Below are 16,832 nucleotides of genomic sequence, written 5' to 3' on the forward strand. Positions count from 1 at the left end.
GGTGCAGGGTCAAGGGGCCTGAGAGGACCACGCGCTGGGGCACTGCGCACACAGCCCCTCCAGTCCCCAGAGGGTGCATCCCGACGGGTGTTCCCCTTTTTCTAGGGTGTTAGGAACTCAAGCAGAGGTCAGATACGCTGACTAGGCACCAGCTTCTATCCAACACAGTACGTGTGTTGAGGCAGGCTTTTCTCTCCTAGTTATCAGGTGCTCCTTAAACCCTCAATGGTGGGCCATACAGAGAGAAAGCAATCCTCCTACTTCATGAACATATTCAACTTAAAGGATACTTTTCAATTTGTCCAAGGTGTTTCTGACATTCAGCTAGCTGCTTCCTTGTGTGTGTGATAGGCAGTGCCCAGCCCTCAGCCAGGTAATTCTTCAAGGCTCCCTGAAGATAGATTTCTGCCTTCTGGGGAGACTTCTTCCTCCTTGCAAATCAACAAACAGAAGCTTTCATTATGGGTCGTGATAATCAACAAACTCAGACATAACCCTTCACGGCCTGCTCTCCACCCCCGACAACCCCACAACCGTGAAGCTGGTGCCATCTGCAGACAGTCCTTCTCTGACCACCCCTCCGTATAAGAAAGAACAAGAAATCAGGAACACCTAACTGGACCTGAGAACTGCGCTCAGGCTGAGAATCCCACCCACGCTGCTTGCCCAGCGTCCTACACTGCCAGAGAGCCTTCAGAGTTGAATCTCCAGATAAGAACGTGAGGGCATCATTCACGATTTCAAGCTGACCTAAGAACACCAAGCGTGAAGAAAGCAGAAGGCTTTGTCCACAGGCACACAACTAGTTATGGAGGAAGCTTCGAAACCTGGGCTCGGGGCCACACTAACTGCTGAGGACAGGCCAACACAGAGTGGCCTATACAGGCCAGCCGACAGGGGAGCTTGACTCAAGTTGGAAACTCAGGCAAAAGCGCTGAGCAGGTTTCAAAGATTTACAGAGAACTATGAGGAATTTAAATATCAACACCTATCACCCAAATTTAAACCCTCAAGACGTTCAGAATATAACAAAGTTTAAAACCCAATTAATGAGAGCTTGCCAAAGCTTCAGTGACAACATGGATGCCCCGGCCTTTCCCAGAGGGTTGGGGCTACTGACTTCACGGGACGAAGGCCAACACCAAACAAGCACTCGCTCTCTAAGCACGCTGGGACAACATCCCAGGCTTACTTCTGAAGCAATGAGAGTTCCCAAATTCTCAAATAAATTTTAAACCTATCAGTTACATATGTCGGTTTCTCTAGACTTTTATGGTCCTCTTCCCCATTATTTTATTTTGTTTATTTAATTAAAAAAATAAATTTATTTTTGGCTGCGTTGGGTCTTCGTTGCTGCATGTGGGCTTTCTCTAGTTGCGGCGAGCAGGAGCTGTTCTTCGTTGCGGTGCACGGGCTTCTCATTGAGGTGGCTTCTCTTGTTGTGGAGCACGGGCTCTAGGTGCGCAGGCTTCAGGAGTTGTGGCTCACGGGCTCTAGAGCGCAGGCTCAGTAGTTGTGGCGCACGGGCTTAGTTGCTCCGCGGCATGTGGGATCTTCCCAGACCAGGGCTCAAACCCGTGTCCCCTGCATTGGCAGACGGATTCTTAACCACTGTGCCACCAGGGAAGTCCTCCCCCATTTTTTAAAGGGGTCAGAACCTTCTATATACTTCTTCAGTTACTATCTCCAGCCAAAGATTCTTACACTGTAGAGCTGGAAGGGAGGGCATTTGTCATCCAGTCGCCGTAGACCCAGGCCGAGGGTCACCTGGCTAGTGCACAGTCAAGCTAGAACCAGGACCCAAGTCTCCAGTTAGCAGGCCAGCATCACCCCACTGCAGCTCCAAGCCTCAGCTCACAGCACCTGAGGACATGGCTACTGATTTAGTCATCAGATACACTAGCTGGAGACTAAGGAGAGCCGACCTCCAGCCCCAGCATTACTCAGCTGTGCAACTGACTCCCTGCTCCAATCACACCTGAAACACTAGGAAGGTCACTTAGATGATCTACAAATCCCTTCAGAGCCCTGCAGTCAGTTAAAGTAAATTATTCTTCCTTGTTTCATCTAATGAAATGACTAACTACAGATTTCAAGATACCATTTCAAACACACATTTCTTTTGAGAAAATGTAAACGTCTTCTCCCTCATAATCTGTATCTCTTCCCAGTGCTTTGAACTAGCAGTTACACTGCCAGCAGGGGTTCTTTATCAAACACGTGAGAAACATGCCACGCTTTTAGTCTTTTCTCTGGAATCCACTCCAAAGCTGGAGCCAGACTAGAAATGCTCAGTGTTTGCACACCCCAGCTCACAAGCACTCAAGGCTCAGCCCTCTCTCACGGACCTGACACATCACGTGCTTCACGTCACTGACATCGAGGCTTTCAATCCTCTGAGGAGGCATTTAACAGCAACTAGAGAAAATGCTATAGAACACATACTATGTATCACATATAACAGTATATATATTATCTACAATGTATATAATATTTACATATAAGTTCATTAAATTAATTAAATGAAAGAAACACAAAGATCAGTAACAATTATTAAGGGTAATAAGCTGAACTCACTCTGGTTTTCAAAGAAATTTTCTTAAGAAATGATGACTGGTTAACAGTTCACATTTTTTGTTCTACAAGGTTACGTACACTTCATATTAGCTCCTACATAACAAACCTCTTACTACACGTGAGATGTCTGAAATTCAAAGAAAAGTTCAAAATCAATTACATGTAAAACTCCGCCAGATCCTTTCCAACGAACTTAGCGGATCGAATTCTCCCAATACTCGTATACATTTCAATGGTGGCATGGGACAAGTCCTGCGGAAAAGCAAAGAACCAAATAATTCTGTACTTTAAATTTAATGCTAGACAAATCCTACATTTATTTACCCAAGGCTGAAGCAAAAGACTTCCTTATTACTATAACATAATTTTTTACTTTGTATCTCTTTTTGTGTTATTTGAGTTTTTATGTAATAGTGATTTATACAAAGTCATTGACTTGTACATAAACTATAAATCATAATACTAAAAGAAACGTGAACTCAGCAGGCACAGAATAATTTTTTTCCAAGTATTTTCCATCTGTGGGTAACATTTTTAATATTTTTCTCACATTCTGGATGACAGAGACAGTATTATAGACCACTATCAAATGCTGTTGAATTAACCGTGACTCGGGAAGGCAGGCGGTCCCCCGACTGTCTACTGCACTGCTTTCTAAGACTGCCCAAATTTAAGTCCTTTAAAATCAAGTACAATAGCTCTGTTCAGGTTCAAATTGTTCCTCTGTACACAGAAAACCATTCACTATCCTTTCTTACAATTTCTGTTCTACTGAATGAGCAATACCATTGTGAACAAAATTATAAATATCCAAAGATGCTTTTATGCCTAATTATGGTGCCATGGGTACTAATAAACCAACTATTCCAGGTTTCATGCACAACTCCCTAGGGTACCAAAGAAACTTCAAAGGCCAACAAGAAGGAGGTTCCAAATACCAGCTCATTCCCAACTCAAAAGGTCACAAAGCAGCAAAGTCTAGTAGAGAGGGGCTTTCTGCCATGGGTAGGCAGGGAAGGTTTGTGATACTTACTAAGTAGTGTTTTTCAAAAGCTTCTACTGATGATAACGCTTCTTTGAGTTTCTTATACGGACTCTGAGCAGTGTTGGCTTAAACAGAAAGAAATAAGAGCCCTTATTCATCTTCATTATGTCCAGTCATATGAGTTTACATTGCACCTCAAATGTCACAGGTAAAGGACTTTGTCTGATGTTTACGGAAATCACAAACCACCCATTCCAACTGAAACTACGTTATTACTTACATTCTTGTCTAATTAATATACTCATGAAATAGTCTAAACCCTTCAAGTAATACTTTTATCTTTAATTGAGACTAGAATTTTTTAAGTACGTGTTACAAATACTACAATAAATTAAATTACTTCCAAAATATTTGATGTGGTCTCAGGTGGAAACAGTGTAATATACACATAACGCATCTTCCCTGACAAACTGATTGAATCCAGCAAGACGCCTCTCAGGCCATTAGGTATGCTCTACTTCAGCAACAGTTTTGCTAAATCATACTCATCACGGTGTTCCTACCTACAAGTAGTAGTAACGTTCCTTTCAAAGTGCTTTATTACCTAGGGGGTAATTTACTCAATGAAAGGACCTGTCTGGCCATATCATTAGAAGAATAATCATCTCTAATTCCGAGGAAGACTGGTGCATTTAAACTTCACTGTGGTCTGTAAAAAGGCATGATCAGCTCATTTAAGCCTACAAGAAACTCAGACACATTTTTAAGAATCGCTACAATTTCTTTCTTTTTTTTTTTTTCCTTTGGCCACACCGCACCGGCATGCGGGATCTCAGTTCCCTGACCACGGATGGAACCCACGCCCCCTGCAGTGGAAGCACGAAGTCCTAACCACCAGACCGCCAGGCAAGTCCCACAATTTCTTAAACTATTTCTGACATTTTTTTATGCTATTAAAAGCTAAAATATCCTATGTATTAATCTGGTCAGCTAATAATGAGTGTAATTTCCCAAATGGTGAGTAATTATATCACGGAACCCAAATTATATGTGCCAGTTACAGCCGACATTCTCATTGCTTTCCACCACGTGTACGGGGACATCTCAAAAAGTACCTGTTTCAGGCCGTTCAGCTCCCAAGCCCGCCAAAAGATCAACCGTCCTGTTGAGGTCTTCTGAGTTAGGTCCCTGTTCTGACACAAGTCCACACAGATAGCCCAAGGACTTTAGCTGTTGAGATAAACCCCAAATTTCAATTAATTTGCCGTAAGAGTCAGCAGAGAATTTACAAATTTAAATATGAAGTTAAAACCATCTAAATACTAGAAGAAATTTAGCTTTCCTATCCAAATGATTCTCATCTGGATATGAAAATATATCTTACTGGGATCATTTCAAACTCAAACCTTCTACGTAATAATCCTCAGAGCGGCTCTGACGCTGGTCACCCCCAGCCTGTGCTGTTCGCCCACGCTCTCCCAAGCTTGCCCCACCTCAACCCCTCCCCCGGCAGGCCTTCCTGCAGCGCGCTCGAGACTACTGTCATTTTCTGCACTTCTGCACACGGCTGCACGCTCACCCTGCTTTGTCCCCCCACCCATTCCTGGAGCAGAAGCCTGCCTTTAGCACGAGCGCCAGCGAGCACCTGATGTCTGCCAGATACAGCGATACTGGCAGGGAACGACTGCATCCACGCTGCTCCTAGACGCACCCTGAAGTAGCCAGAGCTGCCTGTGCAGGGACCAGGTGAGCAGCACTTCTCCAAACAGCTAACTCTGTCCCCCAGCCCCGCAGGCAGAGCCCCGGCCGAGGCCCACATCGGCACTGGGGCAGTTACCTTCTCTGTGGCGTAGCTCCACAGACCCACAGTGTGGGCAATGTTTGAGTCTATCTGTGCCCGGTCGCAACACCCTTCTATCCTCTGCAGCACCTCCAAGCAGCTCAGGAACACCCAGCAATCCAGGGCACCGGGCGGCACGGAGACCTGGGGGCACAGGCGCGGGCGTGTGAGGAGAGCGCTGGGGGAAGCACTTGCGCCCGCTCACCCTCCTTTGCCCCTCCAAGCAGCTACCCAGTCTCTGCAAAACTACAGGAAAGAGAAACGGGACCTGTAGAGCAGGCCACCTACGGGAGGAAAGGAGCGATCTGTGTCCAAATACACTATTTGGTGTCATATTTCTGATGATACTGAGTGACTTGGCAGGGATGTAACTTGCAATCATGTACTTTAAAAGCTTATTAACAAAAGAAGCCTACAAAAAGGCGACTGTCTTCACTTAGTCTACGTTTGAACACTGGTCACCTCTCAGTTTAAAGAGCATATGAGGTGAGGGTGGGAAGCTAAGACCTCAGATGACCACTTGATCACATTTCAGAAGATCGTGTTCAACGCTAGAAATCTAAATATTAAGTAAATATTAGATGATATTTAGGAACTGCTATTAATTTTTAAGTGTAATTATGTTTGTAAAAAAGAGCACCTGTTGCTTAGAGATACAATAAAATGTTATCAGAAATTCAAAAGCATCTACTGTATGTGATTGATTCTAAAACGGACTTCTTTTCTACGTTTCAGTGTTTCTGACATAGGGATGCCTCACAGTCAAGGGCATCTTAACACTCACACTCAGAGGAGGAGACTGTCCTCTTGGTGGCACTAATATCGTGAGGTGTCTTGCAACTGGTGTCCTAGCTTTGGTGAGACATGCTAATTAGTCCTATTCAAAGTGGGAAAGGAAGAGGTGCTGCTACATCAGGTGGCGAGGGAAGAGCCGCATAAGCTCATGAGACTGACTTATGTAAGAAGGACTCCTTCCACACACCCTGAACACAAACAAAAGGACGTGGCACCAACTGGAGAGAACAGAGAATGCTATTAAATGTTCCTATAAACGCTAAATTGCCCAGTCTTTGAAAAATGAGACAAACTGCTTAGATCCTTTGAAAAAAAATCAGTATAAAAAATATTACATGACCAGAAGCAACTTTCATCAAGTGGTACAACTGACTCTCTTGCCCAGAGTGGAGCACCCTCAAAGGGACGCACAAACAGCTGGTCGGCAGGATGCAGCTCGGGGACCCTGGACAGAGCATGTGCCTCCCCGCAATCAAACTGGGCGAGCTCCGCAGGGCGTGCAGCCGAGGTGGGCGCACGCACTCCAACAAACACACGAGGGGTGCCAACAGCCCACAGGGTTCTCACCCAGGAGCCACACATCTACAGACAGCGGCAGCCCGTGTCCCTGGGAAGGCCGCCCACCCCAGCACCCACGCTGCCTGCACCTGGCAAAGAGCAAGCCCCGCCCCCGCGTGAGGGCCAAGCCCCGGCCGGAACCGTGCGGCGCAGTCTCACAGCTCACACACCCTAACAGGAAGGGCGTGGGCGCCTTTCCATGGGCTCCGGGTCCCTCTGGACAATTTCCTTCGTGAACAACAGACATTTCGAAACTGATTCCTTATCACGCACCGTTTAGTTTTCTCCGAGCCTCTCTCTTCTTCTGCTATCAGTGTTACTGGTCACGGCAAGAGCCGCTTTACCATTTTCCAAGCATACAATTAAAGGCATTCTTTTCATTCTCTTTTGCTAAAACTACCTTTTTAAATATAACCCAAATACCGAAAAACCCAGCGTCCTAACGTGAACACTGACGGGGCCGCCCCGTTGGAGGGTCGCGGCCGCCACACGCTTCCTGACACAACATCTGTGCTTCCTCTTGCACCTGTACATGAAATCAACAGGTAGGTATTCTTCGGTGTCTGACTGCTCCAGCTACACTTTACGTTCATGAGACTCTGGGTTCATTTGTTCCCACTGCCAGACGCCAGTCTGCTGTCTGAACGGACGGCAGTCACCGTTTCCCTCGTACGTGATGGACATTTGGGTTATTTCCGGTTCTAGCAGTCACGAACGACGCCACCACGAGCATCCCGGCACTGTCTCCTGGACACCTGTGAACACCCTCCGTGCAGACCTGGGGGGAGACTGCCGGCTCACAGGGCACGCACAGGTTTGGCTCCAGCAGACACCGCCGAACCGTTTTCCAAAGTCGTGGCGCCAACTCCCAGTCTCCTCGTCAAGGAGGGAGTTCCAGCTCCTCCCCCGTCACCAACACTTGTCAGGTCTTTCCACTTCAGCCACTGGGGGGGCTTCACTGTGGTGGAAGTTTGCATTTCACTATAATTAATGAGATGGGGCACCTTTTCATATGCCTACTGGCCATCTGGATAGCTTCATTTGCCTATTTTCTATTCGTCAGTTTTTTAGCTGATCTGCAGGAGCTCTTCCCATATCCTGGGCAAGAGCCCTTCCTGACCGCACAGCTTGCGGCCCCATCACCCCCTCTGTGGTGCTGACTGATGAAGAGAAGCTCTGATTTCCATGCACTTCCTTTCTGGCCAGTGCCTTTCTGTCCTGTTTCAGAAACACCTGGTAACCTGAAGCATGTAAAGATGCTCTCCCATATTACCTTGCAGAAGCTTTGTTGTTTTATCTTTCATAGAATAATAATCACTCGTGGCTGGCGTGAGACTCGGCTGACTCGTAACCGTGTATTCACTGAGTGAGTTTCACCTCATATACCCAGGCTCTACCCCAGCGCCTGGGCTCAGGCCTCGGCTTCCCCTCAGACTCTTCTCCACGCCTCCTCCTAGCCCTTCGCTTCTCTCCGCCTCCACCTCCAGGTCCTAACACCTTGAACGCACCCTGGCTTCAAACCCAGCAACGGCTTCCCAATAGCTACAGAATAAAATCCAACCCTCCAGATGACGTACACTTTCAAAACCTGGCTTCCAGTACCTCTGGAGCCTCACCTCCAAGCCCTGGCTCACCCCTTAAGTTCTAGCAAGGCTAAGCTCCTTTAGAGTTCTTTAAGTAACAGTGAATATTCTCTGCCTGAAACGCACTCTACTCTCTCTGCACCTGCCACCCAAGCCATGTCCACCTGGTGGATCCTGACTCAGCCCGTGAAAACCAAAGCTCCTCCACAGGGCAAGGGTTGGTCTGTCTCGCTCTCTGCTAAAAACACGGTACCTAGAATAAATGCTTGCTTGGCACAAAACAGGTGCTCAACGAATAACTGCTGAATGAATGAATCTTTTAAAACCTAGCTCACACGAGACCACCTCTGCAGACCTTCCCTGGCACACGTTAGGCGCTGCCGACACGCTCACGCAAGCTGCCCCTCCCTGCTTGACACCCCGCCACCTCCAAACATTCTGCTCTCACTGCCTGGCAGCCCCGGGCTCTGACGGTCTGCTCACCTGCTGGCCCCACGCGCCCCGATGTGGGTTTCTTGAGGGTGGGTGGGACCCATTTCTTCCGCATTTGCGGGCCCTCCCCCCACCACTGTGTTTACCACAGTGCCCAGCAGGTAAGCAACTGTTTCTTGAATGGAACTGGGCAGTTCCTCCTCGAATGCTTTCCCCGTTCCTGCGAACCACTGGCTCTCACCGGTGCTGACACCTTGGGCCGCTACCTCCTCCTGTCGGCTCCCGCTGCTCTCCCGGTTCAGGTGCTCAGGGCTCCAGGTCCCACGAGGACCCCACCTATCCACGTGGGGAGGAGCCCGGCAGAGTGTCTGGTACACAGCAAGTACTCGACGACCCCGAGGCCCGCCCCTCGGCTACACCTCTGCTTTTGTCCCCTGCGGGGCCTGAACCTTGGAACAGCAATGCCAGCTGGGCCAGTGGCCTCTCATGCCCGGCACTGGCCTGTGTCTCTAGGTCCTGAAGAGTCCCGATCCCCCTTGGCCTGCCCTGTCTGTGAACATAATGAGAACCTAAGCTCATAAAATATAAGTCAGTACTGAGGCGAACACATCAAAACAGAAATCCTCTGGGCAGTCATTGTAACAAAAATAAAACGGCCTTCTAGAGAGTATCTTCCTTATATTGTTCTCGTTTACCAATCTGGTAAAGATTGAAATATACACACAAGTTTCTTTCTTTCTTACCATAGATGCAGGAAAACAGCACTGCTACTGTAACTAAAAATGGGAAGATCTTTCTGGAAGGCAATTTGGCGATGTACGCTAAAAGCATTAAAGACACATGCATCCTTGAACTGGCCATTCTACTTGTATGAATGCACTGCATAAAGATGCCATACAAGGATACACACTCCTGCAACTGCAGACACTGCTGAACAATCCAAATGTCCGAAACAGGACCAATTAAATAAACAGCAGCTCTTCTCCAGGCAGAAAGGCCACAGACCAAAAAGGGAACCTCTTGCTTTAGAATAAGCAATGACATTCTCTTCTGTATATCTGTCTGTATTTTCCAAATTTATACAGAGAATATACTCAACTTTTGGTAAAGCGGGGCGACATCTTTTAAACGTTGCAGACAAAAAGAAATACTCTGTAATGGAGTCACTGGAGCTCACACAGAACTGACATAACTTTCCAGGTGTTACTCCTTGACCCCAGCAGCTGTACGGGGTAGGTACAATTTCCATGTTCACACATTTGCAATCGGGGAGCTGGTCCCAGGCCTTAGGTAGCACCCCTGGGGTGTGACTCCAGGCCCCACCCCAGAGCTGGCATCTGGCCACCACAGTGCCTCCTACTCAGAGAAGATGCTTTAAATCAACTGATAAGCCAACCAGGGAGTTCCCAGGGCATGCTTTACAAGCCACAAGAGCAAACACACACAGCATTTTCTGCAGAAGGAATGTTACAACGAGAAACACACAAGACGGCTGCAATACTTAGGCTTTTGGCTTTAAAAGGATGAACAACCGTAGCCTAACCCTAGAAGAACCACGTACCGACTCAGCCTGCGCGTTGCCTGACGCCCTGGCCTATGTGCCCGCGCGGCTCTGCCCGGCCCTGTGCAGCAGAACCCAAGGCTCCATGCCGGCCTCTGGCCGTGGACGTGACTGTGAAAAATAATCACCAGAAAGCTAGCCAGACATAGGAAATGAATCTAGTTTTGAGGGTACCATCAAATGTACAGAAAAAGTAAACAATTCTGAGTCTTGAATTTTCATTGTTTCCGTAAAAATTTGAAGAAACTCTAAGAATAAACTTTTCGGGTTAACTGCCAACTGCAAAGCTTAAGATGTAACAACCCCCCGCCCCCACACTACCTAGACAAAGAATCTCAGTTGAGAAAGTTGAGAGAAGAATTCTGTGTGTGAAGCTCTGCGTGCCCTCTGCAGTGTCACCTTTTGAAAGAAAGAGCCAAGAAGACGCCAGTAAGGAGCGTCCTCACTTGCCTGAAGGATGACAACAGGCTGACCGCCCTGAACTCGCGTCACCTCGTGGGTCCCCGAACCACAGGCAGCCACTGCTGGGCGCCCATCCGCAGGGCCGAGCGGGAAGGCGGGGGGCATCCCATGCAAGCGGGCTGCTTGGGGCCCACGCTGCTGGCCTCCGAGCTGCACTGTCGCCCTGCAGCTTGCCCCTCACAAAGGGTGCCTGACTCGGGACAGGAGCCAGGCTTGGGGCGAGAGCGGAAGGCACCTCTGAAGCACAGCAGACAGGACAGGCGGCCCCACAGGAGCGCCACGCCCGGGGCATGCCAGGGACCAGCGATGGTGGCTGAGGAGGCACCTCAACGGGCCCGGCTGCCCCGTCTGCTGCCCTGACACCAGGGGACACCAAGCGGGGCACGGTCACACAGCACAAGGGGGACAGAGAACGGGAAGTCGTGTCCTCGGGGACCACAGTGTGGCTCCCTCCCCAACTTCAGCACCCTGCTCGCCCTGCAGCAGAAGCAGACAAGCACCAAGAGAGGGGGAGAGCCTTCACGCAGGGAGCGAGGAAAGGGAAGAGCGCCAGCCGGGACGGGATCTGCAGGGAGCACCCGGGACGGCAGCAGCCGCCCTGGACGACAGGCGTCCCGGCCGCTGCCCCCGCCCCGCTCACGCCGCCCGCCACCACTCACTCGGTTCTCTTTCCAGCCAAGAGGGTGAAAACTGACCCATTCCAGCGACTTCTACAGAACTCGGGACACAGGCCAAGCCAGGGGACCCATTGCACGGCAAGTGAGTAGGACACTGTCCCCACATGCGGCAGGCAAAGATGCCAGTAGCATCCGCTCCACACTGGCTGTCCCGGCCGCCTGCCTGGGAACTGAGTGTACCCCGTCCCCGGGCGCCCTGCCTTCCAGCTTCCAGAAGGCCTGGAGGGGAGGAGAAAGAAGTGTGGGCGGCACCCTCCTCCTTGCTGCAGAGCCAGAGGCCCCCCGGTGCTCCCTCGTCTCTCTGCAGCCTGGCAGTTGACTGACTAGTCAACCGTCTAAGGCAAGAAAAAGAATTTGAAAAAGAGAGTTTGTGACCGGCTGGGCCCAGCACTGAAGAGGCTGGCTCCGACCACTGTCCGTGGTTTCCCACACCTGCCCCCCACCTGTGCACGTCCTAAAAGTCCCTCCTGGGGTGACCCCAATTTGAAAGCGCCACGGCTGAACTGCTTGGACTCTAATACACATCCCATGTTTTTCCCCAATCCAGTAACAAGACAAAATCTCTAAGTCAGTAAACTCTCTAGGCACCCATGAACACAGGCGGCCCTGCCCCATTGATGAAGCAAAGCCCCCGCCCACCCCAGTCCGTACAGCTACATAGGAGTAGCCAAAGCAGATTATCGAAATCTACTCAGTGACAGGCAGCCACAAGAATATCATCTCAAGGTTGAAAGTGTTATTTTTCCTCATACACTTGATTAGATGTCCAAGGAAAAAAAATAATTTGATAAAAAGTCTTAAATTCTCAAGTTCGTGACTCAGCTAGGCTAGGCATCTCTTCTTTAGAAATTAACTAAAACAGTTTCTCTTCATTTGGGTTTTAAAAAAAAATGTGTAGATCTCTTAAGGTCATTTCACACTAAGTGTTGAGCCTGTTATTTAGTTTTCTAGGGAACACAAAACAGAAATTACTATAATATGAAAACCATCCCTAGCGCCGGTTACCCTGGGTCTTCTGTAACTGTGCCCCTGCGAGCCCTGGTGTGGAGCACGACAGAAAGGACAGTAGCCTGGCTTGGAGGATTTGATTCTGTGCCTAGCTATGTTACTTATAAGTCATCTAACCACTTCCAGACCCACTTTCCTCATTTATAAAATGGAGTTAGACCATCCACTTAGTTCTTTACCAGGGAATGGGGGTGTCTATGAATCCTCTGAAATTATATGTAACATTTTGTATGTGCATATGTGCATTTTTCCGTGTAAAGAGGTCACTGAAACAAAAAAGGTGAGAACCCTCATACTGGACAGTCATTAAAGTTCCCTTACCTCACTAAAATGTTTATGATGCTATGGCAAGAAAAGAGTTCAGTAGCCCTGGGGGACATCAGTCTATAAAGACAAATATTTCACTATAAATAAACAACTTAAAGCGTCGCTAACTGGTTTCTTTCATACACACATGCACACACGTACTCATGACGTACCTCCATTAAACTTCGTGCTACTAACTAATGTGGCACAGCTTGCTGTGTATCACTCACATTGCTACCGGTGTGCTCATGGGCAAAGTCATGTATCTGCAAAGACAGTTCTGAAATAAAACAAAGGCCTACCTACAAAACCTAATTCTGTGTGTCCACCAGGTTCATGTATTAATCTTTATCGGTGAAGACCAGCTCCCACAGAATAAGCCAAAGTTACCTTAAAAAGAAAGTGATCTAAGAGGCTCGCTTTGGGCCAACGTGAGTGAGCTCCACCGTGTTGAGAGCAGAAATTACATTTTCGAGCAATTAATTAATCAGTGTAAAGAGTAAGTATGCAAATAATATAGTAAAAATTAAGGACATTCACAAAAAGAAAACTCTTTCCTAAGCACATACAGTTCAATGCCTGGGATGGAAGGTTCCGCGTTTTCTACGCCAACAGTCAGGAAGCGGGTAAACGGGGAAAAGAGACCACTCACTTCCAAGAGCTTCAGCTCCTGCACACAGCCGTGCAGCAGCTCTAGGGCGCGCTGAGCCACCTCCCACGGCCTCTGCAGGAAGAGGAGCAGGGTGCACTGGCGAGAGAACAGGTAACTGCGCAGATCTAACAGGGTGGCTTCTTGCCTCTGTATCAATCCGCGCTTCTCCATATCTATGGGCTTTCGGAGGATCAATCCATTCCAGCTCTTCACCGGCTGGCAGAAAAAAGTCAGCCAGTTGGCACCATCTAAACAAACACACATCGTGAAAGGCGCTGACTGCAGATTCCTCCACCTCACTGTGCAGGACCGTGAGCCCTAGTGGACCGACAGACGGCTCAGCTACTGGAGAGGCCCGAAGCGCCGGCCCACCCCTCTGTCTGCGGGGACCCTGTCTAGGGATGCGGGACAGGGTGGTGACCGCAAGGACACCCACTGGGTACCTGGCACCGAGTGATGAGCGCTGGGGGCAGGACGTCGGCCACGGGGCACAAGGCCGTACCAGGCCCAGAAGGTCCTGAGCAGGTCAGGATGCAATCAGAGGCGGCCAGGCTGAGGGTCAGGGACACCTCAGGCTCTGCAGTCAGCCGGCCCCAGGAGGAGGGGCGAGGCCCGGGCGGGAGCATGCTGAATGTGCTGTGCGGCTCATCTTCCTTCATTTCCGCACTTTTCCTGACTTATTTAAGCCTCACGCCTGTCTCAACTCAACCATGTCAATACCTGAGTCACGCTCCTACAGGAAGGGACGGCAGGCACAAGGAAGATGTAGTGGCAGGAAGCAGAGGAGAAAAATTCTTTAACTGTCAAAAATTTCCAATAAGACTCCTCGATTTTAACTTACAGCCCTAAGACTCAAATGTGATCTTAAAATAAATATAAGAATCTACAATAACAAGTCACTCAATCTTTATGAAAATTTTTTTAATCTACCCTTCTCACTCCAAAGGAGAGGTGTCGCAGCCACCTAATTCTACGTTCTCTTCAGGAAGTGACTCAACACTGGCACACTTACGTTACCATATGTCTGACGTGCCAAATACAGCAGCGCATCCTTTACTGATCTGAACTTAGACTCAGCTGATTCAGTGCCCACTAAGTGAGGTGTCCCCCGCCCATCAGGGTCCCCTCCCCAGCAGGTCCCTCTGCCGGGGCCCCCATCCCCAGCACTCTCCTGGCTCCCCCCACATTTCAGTCAGGCCTCTCCTCGGAGAGCCTCCCGGCCATCGGTGTGGCACTGAGCGGCACCTCCCGCCACCTGCCCCTGCACCTGTGCGCTCTCCTGCAGGCCACACTCGCTAGTCTCACTACCTGACTTCCAGTCACACTTTGGCTTTTCCGTGTCTGTCTCCCCTTCAAGTAAACTCCATAAAAGAAGGAATTCTGTTTTGCCCCCTACTGTTTAGAGCAGGGCCTGGCGCAGAGTGGGCTCTCAGAAGTATCTGTTGTATGAATGAACAAAAATGAACAATATTATTTAGCTGCTAAAGTTGGTCCAGGCTTACTTTTGGTTTTAAATTGCCCCAGGTTTATTTTAAAACTGAGAGAACAAAGAAATTATGTAAAACATAATGCAAGAAACATGTGAGCTATCTGAGATATATATATGTATCATATGGAAATGTAAGATATAAGAAATGGAATTTTACCTCTTCTAAACGTTTAAAACTTAATTGGTGAATACTTTGCTTTGGTTATATGCTTATGTTTGTGTCTCAGCAAAGTAAGGAGATCCAAACCTGAACTGCATAAAAACTGTTTTGGAGTGGGACTCAATGGGTGACATTTCATCACTCCCAGAACAAGGGCGGTGCCCACAGCCCACGCTGACTATCCCAGCACCTCACTTCCTACAGGTCTCCTAGCAGACACTACGGTCGCTCCTTGGAATCATGCCTTTCTTCAGACACTGTGACGAGGGTTCTCAAAAGAAGCCCCAACAAAGATGTCTATCACAGCACTGCTTGTGGTAGCAAGAGCGGAAACAACCCAAATGTCCAACACCAGTGGGCTGAATAAAGTCTAACGAATCCACACCATGAAGCACTCTGCAGCTCTTATCAGAGATAACTTAGAACCTGATCTGTTAGCTTGAAGAGATGCCTGTGATGGACTGTTAGTAAGAACAACAAGCTACAGACAAAGGTCATGATAATATGATGCCGTTTCCTTCAAAATAAATAGCAAGCAAAGAACGGTGAGCACAATTAAAAACGTTTTCTTTGTATATGGGTCACTGTGCTAGTTTTGTATTTTTAGAAGACTTTAAGACATCATTTAAAAGTTTAAAAGAAAGATGAACACCCTTTACAATGGTGTCGTGTAGGACTCACTGTGATGAACTCTCACATATTACAAAGACAAGCTCTCAACAGAAGAAAAAGATTCCCACTCTCATGCTAGCAAGGAGGCACAGAATCAGAAGCATCACTAACCAGCTGTAGGCTGTAGAAATGACACTTCATATCTAAAAAGCAACTTCTTAGACACTTTCATTCCTCAAGATTCTTCTACAAGTGTAAGTGACTAATTCTCAATTCTCATTTCATTTCCTATAGGAACCATGGGAATATACTGTATACAATGTTTTTAAAAAAACAACAACAAAAGATGTTTTAATCATTAGGTAAATAAACAGCAGCTTCCATACTATTCAGAAGTGGGGAAAGCTATGTTGAGAAAAGAATTTGTTTCTAAAACTTCATTACTCACCCCCAGCACCAAAGTTGACAACATACTGAGAAAACAGAGCGTCCAGTTCATCGTACTGCACCAGGGCGTCTTCAAACTGCTGTAGCATCTCAAAAACAAAGGCAAGTTCCTCCTATTTACCCAAAAAAAGTTAAAAAACAAAAGCAAAAATATAAATCAGTGTTTTGAAACAAGTAGCTATGAAAGATTACAACAGAGAAAAGCATGCAGCATAATGAATAACGCTTGTGCTATACCAAGAAAAGATCAATTTAATGACCACACATGTCAACATTTATGCACACACAGAGAGAAGACCAGAGAGAAGCAGGGAACGACCAACATGATCCCCGGAGTCTCTGCGTGACCCACCAGCAGACTGGGCCTGACTGGTCAGCCTCTCGTCCTCCGTATTTCCCTTGCCCCCAGACACACACTTTTTCAGGAGAATTCTGCTGTATGGAGGAGCAGAATCTTCTCCTCCAATTACCTATTTATTTATATCTATATAGACTCATGGACATGAATTGTACCCCCCAGGCTGAAACCCAAGTCTGTTAGTACTTATTCTGCTGCACAAACTGCTCCCACTTTGGCCACTGAGGGGGCTCCTGGAGGTGGTGCATACCTTCTGCTGACAGACCTCCACCTCCCTTGTGCACCTCTTAACTTTCTGGTTCTACACGATACTGTATTTTCCCCACCCCA

At 48.0% G+C, this 16,832-nt stretch overlaps 1 protein-coding gene across 9 annotated transcripts in view; it reads right to left on the reverse strand.

The window, feature by feature from the left end:
* The window catches only part of TRAPPC10 (trafficking protein particle complex subunit 10), an 88,711-nt gene that overhangs the window by 26,480 nt on the left and 45,399 nt on the right, over nucleotides 1-16,832 (reverse strand). For 4 of the 9 annotated variants that reach the window (XR_016392929.1, XM_089910122.1, XM_089910123.1 and 1 more), the window contains exons 6-13: nucleotides 16,146-16,257; nucleotides 13,437-13,684; nucleotides 5,634-5,648; nucleotides 5,400-5,546; nucleotides 4,678-4,792; nucleotides 3,611-3,687; nucleotides 2,738-2,829; nucleotides 291-431 (exon numbers count right to left, since the gene is read on the reverse strand). Coding sequence is in view for 8 of the 9 variants with exons in the window: in XM_089910122.1 (XP_089766248.1) it covers nucleotides 291-431; nucleotides 2,738-2,829; nucleotides 3,611-3,687; nucleotides 4,678-4,792; nucleotides 5,400-5,546; nucleotides 5,634-5,648; nucleotides 13,437-13,684; nucleotides 16,146-16,257 (947 nt within the window). In the remaining variant the exon portion in view is untranslated. The remainder of the gene's footprint in view (nucleotides 1-290; nucleotides 432-2,737; nucleotides 2,830-3,610; nucleotides 3,688-4,677; nucleotides 4,793-5,399; nucleotides 5,547-5,633; nucleotides 5,649-13,436; nucleotides 13,685-16,145; nucleotides 16,258-16,832) is intronic. The other 5 variants (XM_089910124.1, XM_089910126.1, XM_022597101.3 and 2 more) reach the window with 4 other exon arrangements.

This window comes from Delphinapterus leucas, chromosome 4 (genome assembly GCF_059928025.1).
Source record: "Delphinapterus leucas isolate spDelLeu-1000000601 "Yukka" chromosome 4, BTC_Dleu_Yukka2, whole genome shotgun sequence".
NCBI classification, from domain to species: Eukaryota; Metazoa; Chordata; class Mammalia; order Artiodactyla; family Monodontidae; genus Delphinapterus; species Delphinapterus leucas.